The 23,496-nt window shown below is 42.6% G+C and overlaps 1 protein-coding gene across 2 annotated transcripts in view; it reads right to left on the bottom strand.

Moving 5' to 3' along the window:
- Positions 1-23,496, bottom strand: part of PSME4 (proteasome activator subunit 4) — a 250,124-nt gene that overhangs the window by 190,536 nt on the left and 36,092 nt on the right. The window contains exons 3-4 of one of the 2 annotated variants that reach the window (XM_075339344.1): positions 20,677-20,793; positions 6,683-6,742 (exon numbers count right to left, since the gene is read on the bottom strand). In XM_075339344.1, the coding sequence (XP_075195459.1) occupies positions 6,683-6,742; positions 20,677-20,793 (177 nt within the window). The remainder of the gene's footprint in view (positions 1-6,682; positions 6,743-20,676; positions 20,794-23,496) is intronic. The other variant, XM_075339345.1, reaches the window with a different exon arrangement.

Below are 23,496 nucleotides of genomic sequence, written 5' to 3'. Positions count from 1 at the left end.
ATTTCTTTACAAACACTCCACATTTTAGGAGGTCAAAAGTAATTGGACAAATAAACCAAACCCAAACAAAATATTTTTATTTTCAATACTTTGTTGCGAATCCTTTGGAGGCAATCACTGCCTTAAGTCTGGAACCCATGGACATCACCAAACGCTGGGTTTCCTCCTTCTTAATGCTTTGCCAGGCCTTTACAGCCGCAGCCTTCAGGTCTTGCTTGTTTGTGGGTCTTTCCGTCTTAAGTCTGGATTTGAGCAAGTGAAATGCATGCTCAATTGGGTTAAGATCTGGTGATTGACTTGGCCATTGCAGAATGTTCCACTTTTTTGCACTCATGAACTCCTGGGTAGCTTTGGCTGTATGCTTGGAGTCATTGTCCATCTGTACTATGAAGCGCCGTCCGATCAACTTTGCGGCATTTGGCTGAATCTGGGCTGAAAGTATATCCCGGTACACTTCAGAATTCATCCGGCTACTCTTGTCTGCTGTTATGTCATCAATAAACACAAGTGACCCAGTGCCATTGAAAGCCATGCATGCCCATGCCATCACGTTGCCTCCACCATGTTTTACAGAGGATGTGGTGGGCCTTGGATCATGTGCCGTTCCCTTTCTTCTCCAAACTTTTTTCTTCCCATCATTCTGGTACAGGTTGATCTTTGTCTCATCTGTCCATAGAATACTTTTCCAGAACTGAGCTGGCTTCATGAGGTGTTTTTCAGCAAATTTAACTCTGGCCTGTCTATTTTTGGAATTGATGAATGGTTTGCATCTAGATGTGAACCCTTTGTATTTACTTTCATGGAGTCTTCTCTTTACTGTTGACTTAGAGACAGATACACCTACTTCACTGAGAGTGTTCTGGACTTCAGTTGATGTTGTGAACGGGTTCTTCTTCACCAAAGAAAGTATGCGGCGATCATCCACCACTGTTGTCATCCGTGGACGCCCAGGCCTTTTTGAGTTCCCAAGCTCACCAGTCAATTCCTTTTTTCTCAGAATGTACCCGACTGTTGATTTTGCTACTCCAAGCATGTCTGCTATCTCTCTGATGGATTTTTTCTTTTTTTTCAGCCTCAGGATGTTCTGCTTCACCTCAATTGAGAGTTCCTTAGACCGCATGTTGTCTGGTCACAGCAACAGCTTCCAAATGCAAAACCACACACCTGTAATCAACCCCAGACCTTTTAACTACTTCATTGATTACAGGTTAACGAGGGAGACGCCTTCAGAGTTAATTGCAGCCCTTAGAGTCACTTGTCCAATTACTTTTGGTCCCTTGAAAAAGAGGAGGCTATGCATTACAGAGCTATGATTCCTAAACCCTTTCTCCGATTTGGATGTGAAAACTCTCATATTGCAGCTGGGAGTGTGCACTTTCAGCCCATATTATATATATATATATAATTGTATTTCTGAACATGTTTTTGTAAACAGCTAAAATAACAAAACTTGTGTCACTGTCCAAATATTTCTGGCCCTGACTGTATACACCCTACTTGTACCATTGATATACAGTGCCTTGCGAAAGTATTCGTCCCCCTTGAATTTTTTAACCTTTTCTCACATTTCAGGCTTAAAACAGAGGTAAAAATTTGAATGTTATGGTGAAGAATCAACAAGTGGGACACAATTGTGAAGTTGAACTAAATTTATTGCTTATTTTAAACTTTTTTTAAAAAATAAATAACTGAAAATTGTGGCGTGCAATATTATTCATCCACTTTAAGTTAATACTTTGCAACGTCACATTTTGCTGCGATTACAACTGCAAGTCTCTTGAGGTTTGTATCAGTTTTGCACATCGAGAGACTGAAATTCTTGCCCATTCTTCCTTTGTAAACAGCTGGAGATGAGTGAGGTTGGATGGAGAGCGTTTGTGAACAGCAGTTTTCAGCTCTTTCCACAGATTCTCAATTGGTTTCAGGTCTGAACTTTGACTTGGCCATTCTAACACCTGGATATGTTTATTTGTGAGCCATTCCATTGTAGATTTTGCTTTATGTTTGGGATCATTGTCTTGTTGAAAGACAAATCTCTGTCCCAGTCTCAGGTCTTTTGCAGACTCCAACAGGTTTTCTTCAAGAATGGTCCTGTATTTGGCTCCATCCATCTTCCCATCAATTTTAACCATCTTGCCTGTCCCTGCTGAAGAAAAGCAGGCCTAAACCATGATGCTGCCACCACCATGTTTGACAGTGGGGATGGTGTGTTCAGGGTGATGAGCTGTGTTGCTTTTACGCCAAACATATTGTTTGACATTGTGCCCAAATAGTTCGATTTTGGTTTCATCTGACCAGAGCACCTTCCCCTGATTGTTGTCCTATGGACATACTCCCCCCCACCTCAGCTGTAGATCTCTGCAGTTCATCCAGTGTGTTCATGGACCTCTTGGCTGCATCTCTGATCAGTCTTTGCCTTGTTTCAGATGAAATTTTTGAGGGACGGACGGGTCTTGGTAGATTTGCAGTGGTATGATGCTCCTTCCATTTCAATATGATCGCTTGCACAGTGCTTCTTGGGATGTTTAAAGTTTTGTAAATCTTCTTGTAACCAAATCCAGCTTTAAACTTCTCCACAACAGTATCACGGACCTGCCTGTTGTGTTCCTTGGTCCTCATGTTGCTATCTGCGCTTTAAACAGAACGCTGAGACTATCACAGAGCAGGAGCATTTATACGGAGACTTGATTACACACAGGTGGCTTATATTTATCATCATCAGTCATTTAGGCCAACATTGGATCATTCAGAGATCCTCAATGAACTTCTGGAGTGAGTTTGCTGCACTGAAAGTAAAGGGGCTGAATAATATTGCACACCCCACTTTTCAGTTATTTATTTTTTTTTAAAAAAAGTTTAAAAATAATCAATAAATTTCGTTCTTCTTCATAATGGTGTCTCACTTGTTGATTCTTCATTACATTAAATTTTTTATCTTCATGTTTGAAGCCTGAAATGTGGGAAAAGGTTGAAAAATTCAAAGCCCAATACTTTTGCAAGGCACTGTATATGTTTGTCATCTGACTTTTTAATGTACTGTAATTATTAGGGTAAGGACACACGGCGAATAAAACGGAGAGTGGAATGCGATAAAAAAAATAAAATAAAAGCGCATTTCAACCGGACCAAATGTTACTCTATGGGGTCGCGCTCAATTTTTTTCCTCTGCTCTAATCAGACCAAGAAAAACAAAACAATCGCAGTATGCTGCGTGTGGAATCAGATTCGTTTTCACTCGCACCCATACAAGTCTATAGGTGCGAGAGAACCATTGCACTGCACTCGCATTACACCGAAGTGCAGTGTGATTATCGCATCAGCTTATCAAGGAGTGGATAGGAGAGATTAATCTCCCTCCCTCTCTTCTACAGCTGTTATCTGATCACAGGATCGCATTACAGTATAATGACATTCGGAGCACGCTCGCAGCAGATCGGAAGCCAAGGGTCATGAGCATAACGTATCCAATGTCCTCGCATAGGATGCTAAATACCCGTACGCCTTAAAAGTAAAATTTTAACTTTTTTTCTACTTTGTTTTGTGTTTTTTTCACTGTATTCCTTAATTAATTATCGGCTGCTGACTTAGTGGTTCATACCTGAGGACCTGCAATGCCCTGCACATGAGGTAAGTGACATAGTGAATCAGAAGAACTATACTACATTTCTAATTAGAGGAATTTGCTAACATTATTATACCTACCACATGTTTGGATAAGCTCTTGGAAATGGGAATACCCCTTTTAAGCTTGCAATAGACAGTGTAGCTAAAATGTGGCAACTACGGTATTCATAGCTGTCTCTACTTTATTAAGACTATATAGTAGGTTTCCTTTCTAGAATGTTAAAAAACACAGAATTTTACAAGATTTTTTATTTTCCTTTGGTTTGGATAAGAAAGGTGCTTATACTAGGCCCTGTTCACATCACACTGCTGCTGGCAAGTCCATAAACTTTCATAGCAAAGCTGCAAAATGTTCCACTGTACGAGCCCATTACATATATACAGTGGCATGTAAAAGTTTGGGCACCCCCGGTTAAAATTACAGTTATTGTGAACAGTTGAGTTGGTTGAAGATGAAATGATCTCTAAAAGCCGTACAGTTAAAGATGACAAATTTCCTTTGTCTTTTTAGGCAAAGGAAACATGTTTTCTTATTTTACATTTTAAAACTAACAAAAAAGGAAAATTGGTTGATGCAAAGGTTTGTGCACCCTGCATGGTTGGTACCTAGTAGCACCCCCTTTGCAAGTATCACAAATCGTAAACACTTTTCATAGCTAGCCAAGTGTCTTTCAATTCTTGTTTCAGGGATTTTGATCCATTCTTCCTTAGGAAAGTTCTCCAGATCTGTGAGATTCCTGGCTCGTCTTGCATGCACTGCTCTTCTGAGATCTATCCACATATGTTCAATGATGTTCAGATCAGGGGTCTGTGAGTGCCATTGTAAAACCTTCAGCTTGCGCCTTTTTGAGGTTGTCAATTTGATCTGTGTTTAGGATCATTATCCATCCTCTTTTCAACTTCAGCTTTTTACAGATGGTGTTATTTTTGCATCAAGCATTTGTTGAAATTTCATTGAATCCATTCTTCCCTCTACCAGTGAAATGTTCCCCATACAATACAACCCCAAACCATGATTGATCCACCCCCATGCTTAATGGTTGGCGAGATATTCTTTTCCTGAAATTCTGTGCCCTTTTTTCTCCACACAACTTTGATCACTGTGGTCAAGGAGTTCTGTTTTAACCTCATTGTCCACAGGACTTGGTACCAAAATGCATCAGACTTTTTCTTTTACATACTTCTGATGCTGAATTTTATGGGGTAGATGCAGGAGAGGTTTTCTTCTGATAACTCTTCTATGAAGGCCATGTTTGTGCAGGTGTCTCTGAACAACTTCAATGTACCACAACTCTAGAGTCTGCTACATCTTCCTGAAGGACTTTTTCAGTGAAGTGAAGGTTCTGATTTGCCTCTCCGGCAATCATATGAGCAGCTCTCACAGAAATGTTGCTTGGTCTTAAAGACCTTATCATGACCGCCACTGTTCCTGTTAACTGCTATTTCTTAATTACATTTTGAACAAAGGAAAATGGCAACTTGAAAACGCTTTGCTATCTTCTTATAGCTTTCTTCTGCTTTGTGGGACTCCTCCATTTTCATTTTCAGAGTGCTAGGCAGCTGCTTAGAAAAACCCATGGCTGCTGTTTTTAGCACAAGGTTAGAGGAGGCTGACTTTTTATAAAACTGTGAAATTAGTGTCACCTGGCCTTTCATTACGATGATGGTGAACAAGGTATAACCCTAACAAGCTAATTAAGGTCTGAAACTGGTTAAATTTATCTGAGCACACAAATCTCCAAAAGTGCCCAAATGTTTGCATCGGTCCATTTCCCTTATTGTAATTTTTAAAATGTAAAATATAAAAATATCTTTTTTTTTGCCTAAAATACAAAGGAAATTGTGTCATCTTTAACTTTATGCCTTTTAGAGATTATTTTGTCTTTAACTTGCTAAGGCTGCTTTCACACTACGTTTTTTTAACATGCGTCATGAAGGTTTTTTGCTGCAAAAGCGGATCCTGCTTTTACAGCAAAAAAACGCATGCAAACGCATGTATTATTTTGCAGGATCCTGTCACTTTACCTTTATGGGCGGGCATTGGAGTCATGTGATCGGGAGTGAGGGGAACTGAACGTGAAAGTCTGGCAGACGGCTTCTGACAGCTGTGGAGTCTCGTAACCAAGGTAAACATTGGGTAACTTGCTTGGATACCCGATATTTACATTGGTTATGAGCGTCTGCAGCTGCTAGGAGCCGGTTCCCTGTACACGTAACCAAGATAAACATCGGGTAACTAAGATTGCGGTTACCCGATGTTTACCTTGGTTACGAGCGGCCTCTGCTCTCAGGCGGGGGAGAGTGGAGAGAGAGGGAGGGGGAGAGAAGGACTTTTCACCCGAGGCTGGTTTCTGGGCATGCTCAGTAGAGCAAGCGGGATCCTGTCTATCAGCATGCCAGCGTTCACATGCGTCAGGATCCAGCAATTTGCAGTATTTGGATGCAGCTCAAAAACGCTACAGTAGCATTTTTGAAAAAAGTTAAAAAACTGCAAGTCGCTGGATCCTTACTATAACGCACGCAAACGCATGTGAACGCGAGTCCATTGCAAATGCATTGAAATGAAAACGCATTTGCACTGGATCCATTTTTGCGTTAAAAAAACGTTCATGACGGATGTTAAAAAACGTAGTGTGAAAGCAGCCTAATTTTGACCAGGGGTGCCCAAATGTTTGCATGGCACTGTATCTACACACACTTTGAATATAGTCCTCTGACCATGCCTCACATTTTTGCTGTTTTGCCCCGGGAGCTCTTCCCAGCTGAGTACATCACTGCCATGATGTGAACAGGGCCTTATGGTTCTAGAATAAATTTACAGTGTGTGAATAAAGTCAGTGTTAGAGTCTTATGGTGATGCAGTTATTAGGGGTCGCCCCCTGGGTGATAGCATGTGATCGAGCCTATGACAGAAAATCAGGCAAACATTGTGCACAGATGACGCTGTGCCAACAAAACACCCGTGACAGGAGTTTAATGGCATTAGGCATGCAAAGAAAAAATAGCAGCCAGTGAGCAGCAACAATACAACAAGAATAGAGAGTAAAATGGTCCTTACCACCTACGTAAAACATTAAGCACAATTGTTTTAGTGGAGGAAAAGCCTGGTCGATATGAACTAAATATGGAAATGGAGACAAAAGCAGAAGTCATGACGTGAGATAATGTTCTGGTTCAGATAAGGTTTGGCATTAGCCTTAAAGCACCTCTGGTATGAGACAAAGGATTTAGAGGGGTATTCCCATCCCCAACATCCTATACCTATATGTAGTACAAAAGTGAAATTAGAAATGTAGTATAGTTCTCCTGATTAGCCATGTCACTTACCTAATGTATAGGGCATTGCATTGCAGCTTAGGTAGCCATGGTTATGGCCACCAGCAAGTACCGTAACTAAATGACACGAGTTGTCATAACCATGGACACCCAAGCTGCAATGCCCTGCACATGAGGTAAGAGACATAGCTAATCAGCAGAACTACACTACATTTCTAATTGAAGGTATATGTTAATATTATCATCCTCACTCCTCACGCCAACTACATATTGGGATAGGATCTTGGAGATGGGAATAACTCTCTAACTAGTAGGCGCCAAGAAACAGATTGGGAGGCTGTAGCGTGTGCCTGGCATTAAGCTGAAATGGACATTTAGGCTATGCTCCCAGGATGAGTTTTGGATGTTGCAGCGAATAGGTGCAGGAAAGCTGCAGAACATCTGCATTAGGTAACTTGTGTTTTAATCACATTTTTGATGCTGCAGTTTTTGTCCCTTGTTGGTTTCTCATGTTTTAAATAAAGCTGCTTTGTTTTGATACGTCCTGGTATTTGGCTGTGACAAAACATCCGGTGCAAGTTACAAGCACCGGAAACTTACTGAAAATGCACATGTAACTTTACTGTTGGGCTATGTCCGCATGTGTGCGTTTTGGTTGACAAATAAAATGCAGCGTTTTGACAACTGTAAACACTGCGTGTGCCTAAAAAATGCATCCAAAACGCTGCGGTTTGGATGCGTTCTGGATGCATTTTTGTACGGTCCCATAGACAGAGAGAGAGTGGGTGGGAAATGCATCCAAAACGCACAAAATTAGTGACATGCTGCTTTTAGAAACACATCGAGTTTGTCAAATATTTGGCATCCAAAACTCTGCGTTTCAAAAAGCAGCGTGCGCATGGAATTTGCCGACTTCTCAGACTTTGCTGGGGACGCACAACGCATGCATTTTGACAATGAGACGCTGCAGTTTAAAACGCAGCTAAAACGCAGGAAAAATGCACACGTGGGCACACAGCCTTAGGCCGCTTTCACACTGTCTTCCTCTCCCCATTCAATGGTCCCATTAGGGCTTCCATCTGAACCCCTTGCAAAATGGGTTTTGGACGTATGCGCCAACGGGGCAACTGACTATAAAGATGCAGACGGAGTCACGGCGTGCTCTGTCATGCACTGATTGTGGGAGTATACGGTTACTGGAGGCGGACACACAGACGTAGTAGAGTGCCTCTTATCTGTCCGCGTGCAGTAACCACGTATCTCCGATAATGGTGCACGACAGAGCACAGGGTGGCCCCGTCGGCACATACGTCCAAAACCTGTTTTGCAGGGGGTACAGATGGAAGCCCCAACGGGATGAGGATCACAGTGTGAAAGCGACCATACAGTTACATGCAGATTTAATACAGTGCATTTATGCAGAATGCACTACAATTCTATGGGGAGAATCTGCACAGAAAACTAGTGTACCCTGAGGTCCAATAACGCTATTAGCCTGTAGATATTGAACTAATTTGCAAGTCAGTTGTATTATTGAGCGACCCCGGCACTGATCTGGACAGCCGACTCCGCAGTGTCAGTGCCGGACTGTGCTTACACCTAAGGCTTTCAGTGCTGTGAGTGGTGACTAATCGCTCTGGACATGACTGCATGACTGAAAGCCGGCGGCTCCTGGAGGAAATAAAGTACATTAACCCCATATCTGCAGATTAATAGCGTTATGGGCCATGACATGTTCCCTTTAACGTGTTACGGGTTTCATACACACACCACGGGTCAGTTCAAGAAAAGCACAGTGGGCATGAGATGATGCGTTTTTAGAGCTGTAAAGATACATAGCATCAAAAACTCATCGTGTGAACTAAACCTTAAGAGAACTATTGTGAGAAGAGCCTCGGCAATGAAAAGTGACTTACAGGGAAGGTGTTACTAGGAATGTATACAACTCTCGCAGTTGGCACTCCTCATAGCACTCCTTCCAAATGTCCCTTTCAGCTGAATACTAGACTCAGCCCTCTAAAATACAAAAAGTGGGTGGGTAGGGAGGGAGAGCAGCGCCTCGGTCTCAAAATAGGGAAGCTTTCAGGACAAACTGCCAAACCTCATGAAGAAAACGACAGTCATCATACCACAATGGGTTGACAATGTACGCCAAGGCATGCGATATCAGATTTATTCTTCGGAAGAATGAATGAAAAGTAAATAAATTGGAGATTAGATTATATAATTATTCATTCTTTAAAACTGGAGATTAATAATGACACAGAGATGGAATATGACTCAGATATAGAAGGGTGGATATAACCCACACTGGTGAGGTACAGTAACAAATACATCCAGCAGGAAAGTCCACAGCCGGATCATCCAAGATATGAAAGGGCTGTCTGCAATGAAGGATGTGTGAGGGCTGTCGTGGACACTGCACAAAAAAGATAAATTACTACACACCCCATACTTTGCACTGACGAGGGGCAAGCACCCAGAAACACCGTGTCTGCAAATTGGGATTCTGATCTGGCATATATATCCTAAGTTATATGTAAAGGATTGTTAAAAATCCACATTTAACTTTTACGATCGCTACTTCCAATAGGTGGCGCTGCGCTAGAGTTTGTCTCCAGTCGTGGAGAGACAATTTACACACTAATTAGCATAAGTATAGGCTCGTACAACTTGTAGATTGCAGGTGTAGCACACATTAAAATAAGCAGCTTTGTAGTATCAAAATTCTCAATTCTGAGGTACAATCTGTATTCAGTGAAGACATTGCCATTACTGAGATAGGAGATGGCGGCTGTTACTGAGGAGGTTCTATGTAGATTTTATGGCAGCGCTCCACCCCGTACTCCGCCTCTCTACAAAGAATCTCATCAGTAACCACTGCTTATTTTGATGTGTACTATGACTGTTCAGGAGTGGAGTGGAGGTGCACATGTTCGATTTCCATCATCTTGGAAATTAAAGTTCAGAGATCAGTTATCGTTGGCAGTCAAGCATGCGCACCTCCACTCCATTCAAGATTGGACTGAAAAGCTCTGGAGGGTCCCAGCGGTTGTACCCCACTGATCACCAAGTTATTCTCTAGTCCAAGAATAGGAGATAATGGATTATTCTCAAAATCACAAGTTACCGCAATTGGTTTAAGGGCTCATTCTGATTTGTCCTGCTTAGTTCCTGTTTTTTTGTGGACCTACTGACAGGACCATCTATCCATTGTCTTTTGTGCAGGATGGGATGGCACATGGAAGCACTTCCGTGTGCATCCGACCCTACAAAAAAAAAAAAAACAAAAAAAAAAACCACATCGGATGCCTTATGTCCGTTCCGTTATTATGGAACATGTCCTATTCTGTTCTGTAATTGCAGACCGTGACACAATACAAGTCAATGGGTCCGCAAAATTCCCAGATGCCACATGGGAGCACTTCCATATGACTTTCGTAGGGTATCATTGCTATCTGTGTCCCGCTCCAGCCCCGCGACTGCCCGCACTGCAGTGTCAGCATTTGCCTGCACAGCAGTGTCAGCAGCTGCGGGGATGATGAGTGCCGACATTAGGAGGTTAGCAAAGTTTATTACCTGAAGTGATGAAGTCCTGCACTCCTTAAGTCAGCGCTCGTTACTGACTTCTATGCCCACCGCGTTCTCACATCAAGTTTTGCGAGCGGCCCGAGACTGACTAGTGGTGACGTCACTTGTGAATGCAACTGACAATGGAAGTCATTGGCGAGCACTGACGTCAGGAGTACAGCAGAGTTCATCACCGCAGGTAATGTACTTAGCTAACCTCATGACGTCTACGCTAGTCATCTGCTGCGGTGCCCTGGCTTGACCTAATTATGTTAGCTCAGGTCACTGTACTGCTCTCCCAGCCAATGGGGAACATTCTGTTCTTCATTGACTGGGACATTGAGTATGGTATGGATCGTCGTGGGACCCCCCTTATTGGATCACGCCGGACCCGGATTTGTTTTTTCTTTCCAATAAATTGGTGAAAGAGTGAATGTGTTGGGGAGTGTTTTACAAATAAAAAAAAAAAAAATACCTGACAAATTTTTAATTACTGACTGGGCTAGTGATCTTGGGTAACTGATAGACTCCATGACATCACTAACCCTAAGGCTTGATGCCAGCAGACATTACACAGCTGGAATCAACCCCATATATTACCCCTTTTGCTACTGCACCGGAGCATTCGTGAGGAGCAGGATAAAGGCCCGGGACTGTCTCATCTAATGGATGCAGCAATTACGGCTGACTGCTGGCTGATATTTTTAGCCTGGGGGGCTCCCAATAACATGGGTCTCCCCAGCCTGAAAATACCAGCCAGCAGCTGTGAGACTTGGTCTTGGCTGGTATCAAAATTGGGGGGACCGCACGCCGTTTTTTAAAAATTTTTATTTATTGTACTGTACGATATAGACCCGCCCACCGGCGGCTGTGATTGGTTGCAGTCAGACACCTGTCACTTAGCGTGGGAGCATGTCTGACTGTAACCAAGACAGAGGCAGAGCAGGGAAGAAGTGAATGTAAAATGAGCCTAATGAGCAACCGGCTCGGGAAGAACAAAGCTGCCGCAGGAGCAGTGTGACAGCCGTGCCGGTGATCAGTGAGTATGTAGCGCTTGTTCCTACCCCTTTGCGCCAGATTCTGTTCCCCATAGGCTTTATATGTAGACCAGCAAATGGCCAGATACCCTGGACTGCATGTAACTCTCCTATGTTTTTTTGTGGTCCGCAAAAAACGGAAGTCACACTGATGACATACAAACCGTATACGGAACGGAACGGGACAGATGCGGTTGTCACACAGATGCATCCGTTGAAAACAGGACTGTTTTTCTGTGAACCACAAAAACAGAACGGTCGTGTCAATATAGCCTAAAGGTGCAAATGTTTATAAAAAATGAGGGTATACTGGAGGGCACCACTGGGGAGTAACTGAAGGAGTATAATGCAAAATAATTTAACTGGGTGACCTAAAAAAAAAAAAAAAAAAAATGTATTTTGGGGGTGAACCTGACATGCTTGTCCAACTTCTGCCAGGATCTGACGGATGATTGTGATCCCAGTATAATCATTGTTGCCCTGTGAAGCGCTTTCTCATCTTTTCTTGCTTTTATGCATTTATGTGACTGTGTAAACGCACTGCATTACTTAGCTTGAACCAATCCTAGATTAAGTGTATTACATTATGTCCACACTACAGATTTGCACTTAGATTTTCAACCAGCTGCATATTCTGCACTTAAATTCACCTACAAACAACAACTCGTAGATGCACACGGATAAGCCCCACTGAATGGACTTGATACGCGTTTCACCCATTGCAGTTAAAACTGCAAATCTGTAGTAGAAATCCGAAACTCCAGATGTTCAATTCTGCGCCAGATTCCACCTCAAATACATGGAATAACACCTTCCAAGTGAATGCGCCCTTACTGTGAATTTAAAGAGAGCTGTACCTCATCTAGGAGCAGCATGATGTAGGCAAAGACTTCCTGAATCCAACAATGTATCACTTAGATTTCTGGGTGCTGCCGTTCTGACACAATCTGAATGTTAAGATTTAGCAGCACAGCAGAGCTTAGAGCCGTCTCTGCCCCACCATGCTCTCAATAGAGATCGTACATTGACAGCAATCGGAGGAGCAGGTGTGCCAGACTGCCGTGTGTGTGACATTGCAGTCCTAACAATGAGAAGTCCTGCTGCTTAAACAAATATAGCAAATAAACAACAGACTGGACCTTGTCAACACAGGCATCCCTGAATTCTATGTTTTAACCCTTGCACCATGCTGTCTTCAGATTACATAGCAAAAACCTGCTGACAGATTCGCTTTAAGGCTGTAGATTTAGCCGAGCTCCTATTACATAGTGGAATAAGTAGTCCTTCCTATATTAGATTACAATACCTGGTGTAACATCAACACTTCAGTGCTAGATTTCAGCTCTGACCCTGGTAGAATTGCAGCCAGTAACTCAGAATCAGTACAAACAATCATAAGTAATATCTATTAATTACACATACAAAATATTTCTTCTGTAAACTATGCCCTTCAGCAAATCACGAAATATCATTGGGAATCCGTGCTTGGGAAATTCAGGAAAATACAATCCTAAAAAGCACTTTGCTTTTGCCAAGGCGGAAATACACCATACTTCTGACTCAGCTCTTTACTCCATGTTGATGCCAGGAGAGGAAAATGACACTGTTGCACCGGTCACTTGTGTAATAACGAGTCACGCTACATGCTGATAAACAAGATGACCGAGCAACAAACCCCCGGAATAAACATCTCAGGATCCAGGGCCATCACTTTAGATGGTTTTTTTTCTATGGAGAACATGAAGCAAGAGGAGTTGCACAAATCACCGCTTGTCACATGTGGCTGTAAATCAATAGATCTTCATTGAGAAACACATGATTTACAGATAGCAACCAATGCATCCAAACTAGAAGAGGCAGATATTGTCTGAAGAGAGTTCTAGAATAATCTTGTACACTAAATTGTGCATCAAATAAATGACTGACAGCCAACGACTATCAATTCTACGTGGTAGAAATAACTTGTGTGTGTCTGTCTCTCTCTTTATTATAAAATATATATATATATATATATATATATATATATATACATATATACATATATATATATATATATATATATATATATATATATATATATATATATATATATATATATATATATATAAAGAAAAAAGCTCGGTTATGATACAGGGGAACCCTTGCTCATGTGATGGTTGAATGGATGTGACCACTAGGGGCGCCCTGCTATCATCTTCCTTCTGTGTGTAATGTAAGGCTAGTTTCACACTTACGTTGAACGGCATCCGTTGCATTGCGTTGTGGTGTGAAGGCTGCAACGGATGCGTTGCATATAGTGGCACAACGGATCGTACAAAAACGGAATCTGCTTTTTTTTTTCTTTACAGTTTTACCAGCGGCAGATTTTTGTGAACGATCAGCTGATCGCTCACAGCAGCCGGCCGATCAGCTGATCGCTCACAGCAGCCGGCCGATCAGCTGATCGCTCACAGCAGCCGGCCGATCAGCTGATCGCTCACAGCAGCCGGCCGATCAGCTGATCGCTCACAGCAGCCGGCCGATCAGCTGATCGCTCACAGCAGCCGGCCGATCAGCTGATCGCTCACAGCAGCCGGCCGATCAGCTGATCGCTCACAGCAGCCGGCCGATCAGCTGATCGCTCACAGCAGCCGGCCGATCAGCTGATCGCTCACAGCAGCCGGCCGATCAGCTGATCGCTCACAGCAGCCGGCCGATCAGCTGATGGCTCACAGCAGCCGGCCGATCAGCTGATCGCTCACAGCAGCAGGCCGCCGGGTGATCAGCTGATTGTTCGGCCGCCGAGAATGTGTGCGGGGGGCGGAGTGCACTTTGCTTGGTTACCAGATATTTACCTTGGTTACCAGCGTACACCGCTTAGCGCTGGCTCCTTGCAAACGTAGCCAGGGTAAATATCGGGTAACTAAGCAAAGCGCTTTGCTTGGTAACCCGATATGTACCCTGGTTACGTGTGCAGGGAGCCAGAGAGAGCATGTGCAGCGAAATCCTAAGGATTCCGCTGCTCAAAAAACATTACATGCTGCGTTCCTTCCGCCCGGCGGAAGCAAAGCAGCGTTGGCCAGCGGAAGCAACGCAGGTCCATCAGTCGCAATCTGTCGTCCATACAAGTCTATGGGAAGCAGCGGAATCCGTCAATGGATTCCTCTGTTTTCCAAAACGGCGGATAGCGACTGAAGGAAAAAAACGCAAGTGTGAAAGTAGCCTATGAGGCTGGCTGTCGGCATCTTTGAGGCTTAGTGGATCTGCTCCTCTATAACCAGAGAGGTCACCTGGGAGAGACCTTCACAGTGTGACACTGGAGCATTGTGGTAAAATTGAGTGTGGTGTCTATAAAGGGCCTGGTTTAGGGAGTGGTGAAAGGTGGAACTGCTAGAGCTGTGCCGCTCCTAAGAGAGCAAGTACAAGAAAAAGAAAAACTAAAATGTGGAAAAAAAACGTTTCTTGTCCTGTGGTCATAGGCAAGAGCACCATGGTTATAATTGGGTGAGGAACCCTAAAAAGAGGGTGACTTGGCAGCCTGGTAAAACATTAACTTTATAAATTCATTTTGTTCTGGAGTCTAATAATGAAAGGAATCTTGTGGAGTTTCCTGATGTCCTCCTTAGTACTATCGATTTCATGTGCCCCGTGTACAATCGCTAAAATGCGTCCCTGAACCTACTCAACATGTGCACAAGTCACTAACTCACTACATACAAGCGCACACACACACACACACACAATGGGCTCAGCAGGCAATTCCTGTAATTTCCATTGCGTCAACAAAGGTCCAGGAAGTAGAAACAGAGGAATCAGGAACAGGAATTGTGAGCAGAGCCGAGGGCAGAGTAGCTCTTCTTTTTCTTTTGCATACCAGTTGAAGCCTTTGAGTGTGCCCTGCTCAGGTGAGCCCTCTGCCGAGTCTGGCACCAAAAGGTCACTTTGCCTTATTATGCAGCTTGTGTTTAAATGTACTGCTTTCTTTTGGTGCTGTAGGGGTTAAGAACTCTCCTGTCTGGCTATCCTTTGTAGCCATGATCTCAGGTGCAGCTCCTTGAGATCATTCCCCTTCACTATAAAAAGTTCACGTCTTATCATCTGATGCCAATGATAGAACCTTGTTCTCAAGCTGTCCACTTTGGAAGCAGCCAGTCTCTGGAAGAAGCCGAGCTGTCGTGACAGTAGCATCTGTGGTGCTTAGGTGCACTGGAGGAGTTTGGAATGCTTTCCTTATTGTGTCCATTTCCCCCTGTCTGTTTCCCTTGTGTTGTATTATTGTAGTGGAGACCAGTGGTCTTGTTGGTCTACTCACTAGCCACTGAGTTCATGGCAAGCCAGAGCCTAGGCATGTGATAGTCGATGAGGGGAAGGATTCATATAGGGACGTTAGGGAGTTCAGAAAACAGCCTCTGGTGAGTGTAGTTGACCCCGCTGCCCTCTCCCTAGTGCCATGGTCCACCATTGTATCATATACCAGGTGTACCTTGTGTGCTGCGGTGCACATTGGGAGGTTCCCTTGTAAGTGGCAGAACCCCGATAGTCACTGCTTGACATTAGTATCCCTTTGCATCCCACTATATCATTTTGCTCACGTATTAAAAATATGAAAAGTACTATAGTCAGCATTTACTGCTGATAAAAAGTATATTAAGAAGGTTATCCAGCCATAAAATATGGATGACCTTTCCTCAAGATAAGTCATCGATACCAGATCAGTGATCGTCCATCACCCAGCACCTCACCAATGGGTGGTTCACAGATCTGGCGACAGCCGGATATAAACTGGAGTGGAGCTGAACAGAATGGTTCAACACAATGCTAGACCTGAACATCGACGTCCATTCTCAGAAATGGGAACGGATCTGCGGCAGCTCAGTGTTTTGTGTTTATTTTCTCTTTTTTCCACCCCGCTTGGATTTTTTTTGTTCTGTTTCAGTTCTCTAAAAGGATAAATGAAAAAGTCATTTAAAATAACAAATTGACCGGAAAAAGAAGGAAAAAAAAAAAAAAAAAAACCTTGCCACCCTCAAAAAAATGGCTGAGAAAAAAAAATAAAATAAAAAAACTAAAATAATGATAATACACCTATGTCCAGTTTGATCAACCTGACTAATTTAGATGGTTTTGCTCCCTAAAAACGATCCAGGCGACAATGCAAAAATTGATACTAAAATGTCTCAATAGCGTTTAGAACTTTCTTATAATTACAGTAAGAAAAAGAAGAAAAAAAAAAAAGTCTCAGTGTGAGGATCTTACAGTTTGTATGTATCTGTAAATATCATATTTCCACTGATAAGGTCATGGTCACTGTACAAGGACTTTCCCACACCTTGCTTGTCGTAAGAAAACTCCCAGGGGTTAGGCGTGCTACTTATCTCCCCCAGCAGGTCGAGTCAGGTCATATAACACCGCCATGTACTGTCAGCGTCCGTCACCAACCAAATATCACTCATCTACAAAGAAACATATGCACTAAAGTGCTGACTCAATTTAATTAGTAATTAAGGCTATGTGCCCACGTGTGTGCGCTCTGCACAGCAGCGCAACGTCACTGCATGCCCGCTTCAGAGCGCAGCTGAAAAGCTCCGTCCTGAAATTTGGTGACTGCAGAATTCGTGCGCTCTGGATGCTGCCTCTCCCTATAGACAATGCAGAAAGACTGTGGAAAAGAAGCGCACATAGGGTTTTATCCGATATAAAACAGGTGCAGGGAATAAAACAGGTATTCACCTGCTGCAGTTGTGACAGGCACAACTCCTTACAAGCATGATATAAATGAATGCAGAGGTGGTCAGCCGCAGCCCCGATATTGCAGTGGAAGTAGAAATGGTTTAAGGAAATCGGGTTAAATGCTGCGCTAAAAACCACAAATCCAAGGGATATCGTGAATTCCTTTTCTTTATTTTCACAGGTCAACACGTTTCAAAGACATCTCCACCTTCTTCATCAGGACAAAAAGAAAGGAACAGCATCTTGCTGTTCCTTTCTGTGTTTTGTCCTGATGAAGAAGGCGGAGATGCCTTTGAAACGCGTTGACCTGTGAACATAAAGAAAATGTAATTTACGATATCCCTTGGATTTGTGGTTTTTAGAGCAGCATTTAACCAGATTTCCTTAAACCATTTCTACTTCCTATAGACAGAATGGAGACAGCATGCAAAGCGCACAAAAGAAGTGACATGTTGCTTTTTAGAACACAGCGATTTGGCAGCATGGAAATTGCTGCGTTCTAATACGCCATGTGCGCACGTCTCATGCACAATCTTTATAGATTGCGCTGGGGGCGCAGGACGCATGCAGTTACGCTGCGGTGCAGAACGCAGCGAAACTGCATGCAATACGCACACGTGGGCACACAGCCGAATATTAAATGGAGAAGCACAAAATTTTAATCACAGAACCGCTTTACTTCTAATGTAATTAAAAGACGATCTGCGTCAAAAACATTAAAGGGAATCTGTCACCAAATTTTTGCCACCTAATCAGAGCAGCATAATGTATGAACAGAGATCCTGATTCCAGCTGTATCACTTCTGCTTAGTGTAGTTTTGAGAAAATCACTGTATAATCAGCAGTAGATCATCATTACAGGACTACTTGGCGTTCTGCCAGGTAGTCCAGTGTAATCCTGATCTCTGTATAACTGCTAGATCTGTAGCAGAGAAAACACTGATTTTATTAGAATGACAGCAAACAGGTCAGCAAGTGACACATCGCTGGAATCAGGGTCTGTCTCTATGTTATGCTGCTCCCAGATGGGGGAGTAAAAACCTGGTGACAGAGTCCATGTAAAGGTTATGTACACCTCCGCACAGATTTTATTTCTTTTTAATTGATTTATATTTTTTGTAAGAGGGAATTTATGTAACTTTTGAAATAGTTTTCATTTAAAAATCTTCCACTATTTTGCTGCTACATTGTATTTACTAATGTATGTAAAATAGTAAAGATCTTACAAAAGCTCCTGCTCACATTTATGATGACTCTGCTCACTACCTCCCTTCTCTCAGTGTTAGAAATAGCTGCTTGGAAGTGATGTGCACAGATCTCCACAGAATGGAAAGGGGAGAGGAGATCTAGAAGTCTCCGAGAGCAGAAGAAAAATTATAACAAAAGGAAAACAAAAATAAATAAATAAATAAATAAATAAATAAATAATGACGTGCAGGATAGAAGCTGTGCAGATCTGCATGAGGTAATGAAGACAGCAGTACCTTGGTACACAGAGCTCACATCCAGCCTGTATTACTGGAAGAGACACTCTCAACAGAAAAATCTGGAACTTTGCAACAAACTTCATGTCAGAAAAGGTTGATATTGAAGGAAGGAAGATTACACGCTGAAACCTAATGCAATTTATTAACTAAAGATAGCCACTAACATCTGTAAAAAAAACATTATAATCAATATCAAAAGGTGTCCATGGCCCTTAGATGTGATATAACTTGAAGCTTCTGGGCCCCAAAGCAAAATGTCCAACAAAGGCCCCCAACTATCACAAATGTTTAATAGTAATTTTTTAGAAGGGTCAAAGAGACCTTTTGGGCCCCGTTAGTTGCAGGGCCCGGGAGTGATTGCAACCCTTGCACTTATTATGGTCATGCCCTGGCCTTAGATTGCTGCCTTGAACTTTACCTTCAAAAAACGGTAGAATAGGAGCAAGAAAAGAAAAGTGGAACACGCACGTTTGTCTCAGTTGAGTGAAGGGGACAACTTTTTTTTATATTTTTTGCAAGAAAATTAGGTATTTGCTCCACTATATTCTAGAGAAAACCGGCAGAGGCGCATGTAATACCTCTGTATGTCTGCACAAGAGTAAATTATGTACAAACAGAGCAGATATATCAGCAAAGCACTTTGTAATATTAGATATATTTTGTTTGTTTTCCCCATTACAGTGCATGATGAGCCAAATCGTGAAATTTAACACCGCTACAACTTGTCCAGCCCCTGTACGCCGACTGTAGTTTGTTTTAAAACAAAAACTGTGCTTTGCTCACCCTCCCCAGGTCCCACATCAGTTTTTTGCCATCAGTCACAATCTGTCGAATTTTGAAAAAAATTGATCTGGCGACTGATGTCGCTAGATCCGTTTTTATTTCATAGGCTTGCATTAGCGACAGATGGCCTCACGTTTCATCCGTCGTTCGACGGACCCGTCTAAAACTGTTTGTCCGCTGGACGGAGACAACGGACAATGTAAGGTTTTTTTTGTGTACGTCGAAAAAACGGACAGCGACGGATCCATCGCAGTCTGTCGTTTGGTAGACTGGAAGCCTATGGGTGCAGGATCTGTCGTAATCCGTCAAATGACGGAATCCGGCGACTGATTCTGGTTTTTAACAGAGCATGTTCTAATTATCATTTAGCCCCCAGCTAGTCGGATCCATCGTATCAGTTTTTCCACAATCTGCGATGGATCCGTCGAGAAAACTGATTGTGACTGTGGGCAAAAAAATCTGATGTGCATGGGCGGTATGGTGGCTCAGTGGTTAGCACTGCAGTCTTGCAGCGCTGGGGTCCTGGGTTCAAATCCCACCAAGGACACCATCTGCAAGGAGTTTGTATGTTCTCTCTGTGTTTGCGTGGGTTTCCTCCGGGTTCTCCGGTTTCCTCCCACACTCCAAAGACATACAGATAGGAGGGACTCTAGATTGTGAGCCCCAATGGGGACAGTGTTGCCAATGTATGTAAAGCGCTGAGGAATTAATAGCGCTATATAAATGAATAAAATTATTATTATTATTATTATTATTATTATTATTATTATGTGTGAAAGGGGCCTTACACGCAGAAAAGACAATGCATCAAGGATGCTAAGACTACAAAACACAACATTTTCTTTAGTAGAGAGGGGAAACTGAAGTGTTCTAAGCGAGAGTTGGAAAAAAAAGACAATTTACAAAAAAGTCAATCTAAAAAGTAAAAAAAAAAAATATTAAATTAATAGTTTAATTCTTTATTTTATGTAATAAAAGGGAAAAACACAAGCGTGGTAGTGAAACTACAGCCGTCATGCAGAGGCGAAGCCATTTTCCGACAATTAGTAACCACACTCAATGCTACTAACCTCCGCAGCGTGAAGTTATTCTATCCTATCAAAGAAAACAAGGTAACTGCAGGCTGCACGTTCCTTTCTAATTCCTCCCGAGCAGGACATTCACAGCCAAGAGCAATTTGATTTACTTACTTGGGAAACCAATTAAGACCAAGGTGTTCTGTTTTAGAGTACAGTATTCTCTCCAGCATGTCGTACAATGGTCTCCAGGGTAACTGCAAGTCTTCTCGAGAAAGAAGCTCTTTCTTCCTGCAACCGGTCAAAAAATAGCATATAAAGTCAGGCCAAAAAGCCACAAAGAACTATTTATATGTCATTAATCATAAACGTGAAAAACAATAAAACCATACAAGCAAAAAAAAAAAATAATTATAGAAAGTAAAAAAAAAAAAACCAAAACATACCATAGTTCCCTTATACATCCTCCTCAAACACTGGACCGTACTGCCCTGTGAATGAGGACGACGTATGGCAATGCCCAGTGCATGGAGACTGTGTGATGTTGCACTGGCACAAATATAGATTTTACAATAGGATAAACCGTTGCACACTAGTCACAGTGTATAGAGGAATAATGAAAAGCAGAACTGCTAGGGGAATACTAGACTGAAAAATACAATGGACTATCTGAAAAAATGAAAAACATGAAAATGGAATATGTATAACTGCTATGAATAATAGGAATATAAGAGATGTTTAGCAATTGTATTGATCAATGCAAAAGAGCCCCAATACCACGCCAAGGTAATCTCTATTTTTGAATCTTGCACCTTGTTCACACCACTGGTGCTCCAGACGTGTTCATTAATTAGTATGCACTTTATGTCTGAGAACCCTGCCCCACCCAGAGCCATGCGTCTTATTTCATATATATAGCTTGGTCCTTTGCTTCCCATACAGAGCAAGTTTTTTAACTGCAGGTGAGGTAACACATAGGTTAGGGACCCCAAAAATAGAGATTACCTTGGCATGGTTTAGGGGCTCTTTTGCATTGATCAATACAATGGCTAAATATCTCTCATTCCCATTATTCATAGCAGTTATGCATATACCATTTTCATGTTTCATTTTTTCAGATAGTTCATTGTATTTTTCAGTCTAGTATTCCCATAGCAGTTCTGCTTTTCATTATTCCTCTATACATTGTGACTGGTGTGCAACTCTTTATCCTATTGTATAGTTATATGATTTTGAGTCTTGCACCTTGTTCACACCACTGGTGTTCCAGACGTACATTCTTTAATTTATAGATTTTAAGCCGGAGAGAAAAAAAGATTGTCAGAATGAAATAGCCCAAAAATGTTAGCAGAAAGAGCCGACAGCAATAACATTACATACAGAAATGACTATTTATACAATTGTCTTAATGGGAATCTGTCTGCAGATTTTTCCCATTTATGCTGAGAGCAGTATAATGGAGAGGTAGACATTCCAGGGAATCTGTGTGCTGAGGTTTCTACATAATCAGTGTTTTATCAGTAGGAGATTATCACTTCCAGAATAGGTCTCACATGCAGAGCAGTCAGGCTAATTTATGTAAACCCCCCCCCCCATCACTAATTGACAGCTTGCTGACAACACACTACGTACACAGAAAGCTGCCAATCAGGGGTGTGGGTGGGGTTATACAAGCTCTCACGAGTGTATAGCATTCGATGCGGTATGTTAGTGACACCCGACTCAAACTGTGGTGCGAGTGTGTGTCATTCACTGATCTGATTCTCTTGCATGGAAGAATAAGGGCACAGGTGAGAAGGAGAGACTTATTTCTCCATCTTCTCCATTGTCTGTCTCGGCGTATACGAGACTGCACATGGATGCAATTTGCACGCACCTATAGACGTGTATGGGTGCAAGTGAGCAGAGACACACTGCCCATTGCAGCATGCTGCAATTTTCCTCTCACGTCAAATCGGCACCAGAGAGAAAAAAAAAAAAAAATTGCTAACTGGCACTGCTGCATAGCATAACATTAGGCTGAGTGATACCCGAAAAAACATTGGGTAGCATTCGTCCAAGTTATTCCCTGGCTATACGCCAGTGTGAGTGAACCCTAAGGCTATGTGCATGCTGTGTGTTTTTAATGCCGATTTTGATGCGTCTTTTAAGAAACCTGCACCAAAATCTGCATGCCTATCCTGAAGCCAGCAAAGTCTATCAGATTTCTGAAGAGCTGTGCGCACATTGCTTTTTTTTTTGCTTGCAGATTTGGCGCAGATTTTGGTGCAGAAAAAAATCTGCAGCATATCAATTGTTGGGGCGGTTTTTTCAACCGTTTTTTTAGCCTTTACAGCTATTAACGTCATAAAGAAACGGAAGAAAGAGGAAAAAAAAAAAAAAAGCAACAAAAAACACACCAAGCATGCACCAAAAATACATGCATTTTTTCAATGCGTTTTTCTGCCAGAATGTGCAGTTTTCATTCAGAATATTTCCGCAGCATACCCTAAAGCGGGCTTTACACGCTACGATATAGTTAATGAATTATCGTCGGGGTCACGGTGTTTGTGACGCACATCCGGCGTCATTAACGATATCGCAGTGTATAACAGTTATGTGCAACCTAAAACGATCACAAAAGCGGCAAAAATCGTTTGCCGCGGAGAGGTCGTCCTCAAACAAAAAAATCGTTTACCTCTCATTAGCGATGTTGTTTGTCGTTCCTGCGGCAGCACACATCGCTATGTGTGACACCGTAGGAGCGAGGAACATATCCTTGCCTGCCTCCACCGGCAATGCGGAAGGGAGGAGGTGGGCGGGATGTTTACGTCCCGCTCATCTCCGCCCCTCCGCTTCTATTGGACGGCTGCCGTGTGATGTCGCTGTGACGCCGCATGACCCGCCCCCTTAGAAAGGAGGCGGATCGCCGGCCAGAGCAACGTCGCAGGGCAGGTAAGCCGTGTGACGGGGGAGCGCGATTTTGCGCGACACGGGCAGCGATATGCCCGTGTC

The sequence above is a fragment of the Anomaloglossus baeobatrachus genome, chromosome 3 (assembly GCF_048569485.1).
Source record: "Anomaloglossus baeobatrachus isolate aAnoBae1 chromosome 3, aAnoBae1.hap1, whole genome shotgun sequence".
In the NCBI taxonomy this organism is placed as follows: Eukaryota; Metazoa; Chordata; class Amphibia; order Anura; family Aromobatidae; genus Anomaloglossus; species Anomaloglossus baeobatrachus.
Note: the sequence above shows the minus strand (reverse complement) of the source record. Positions and strands in the feature narration are given on the sequence as shown.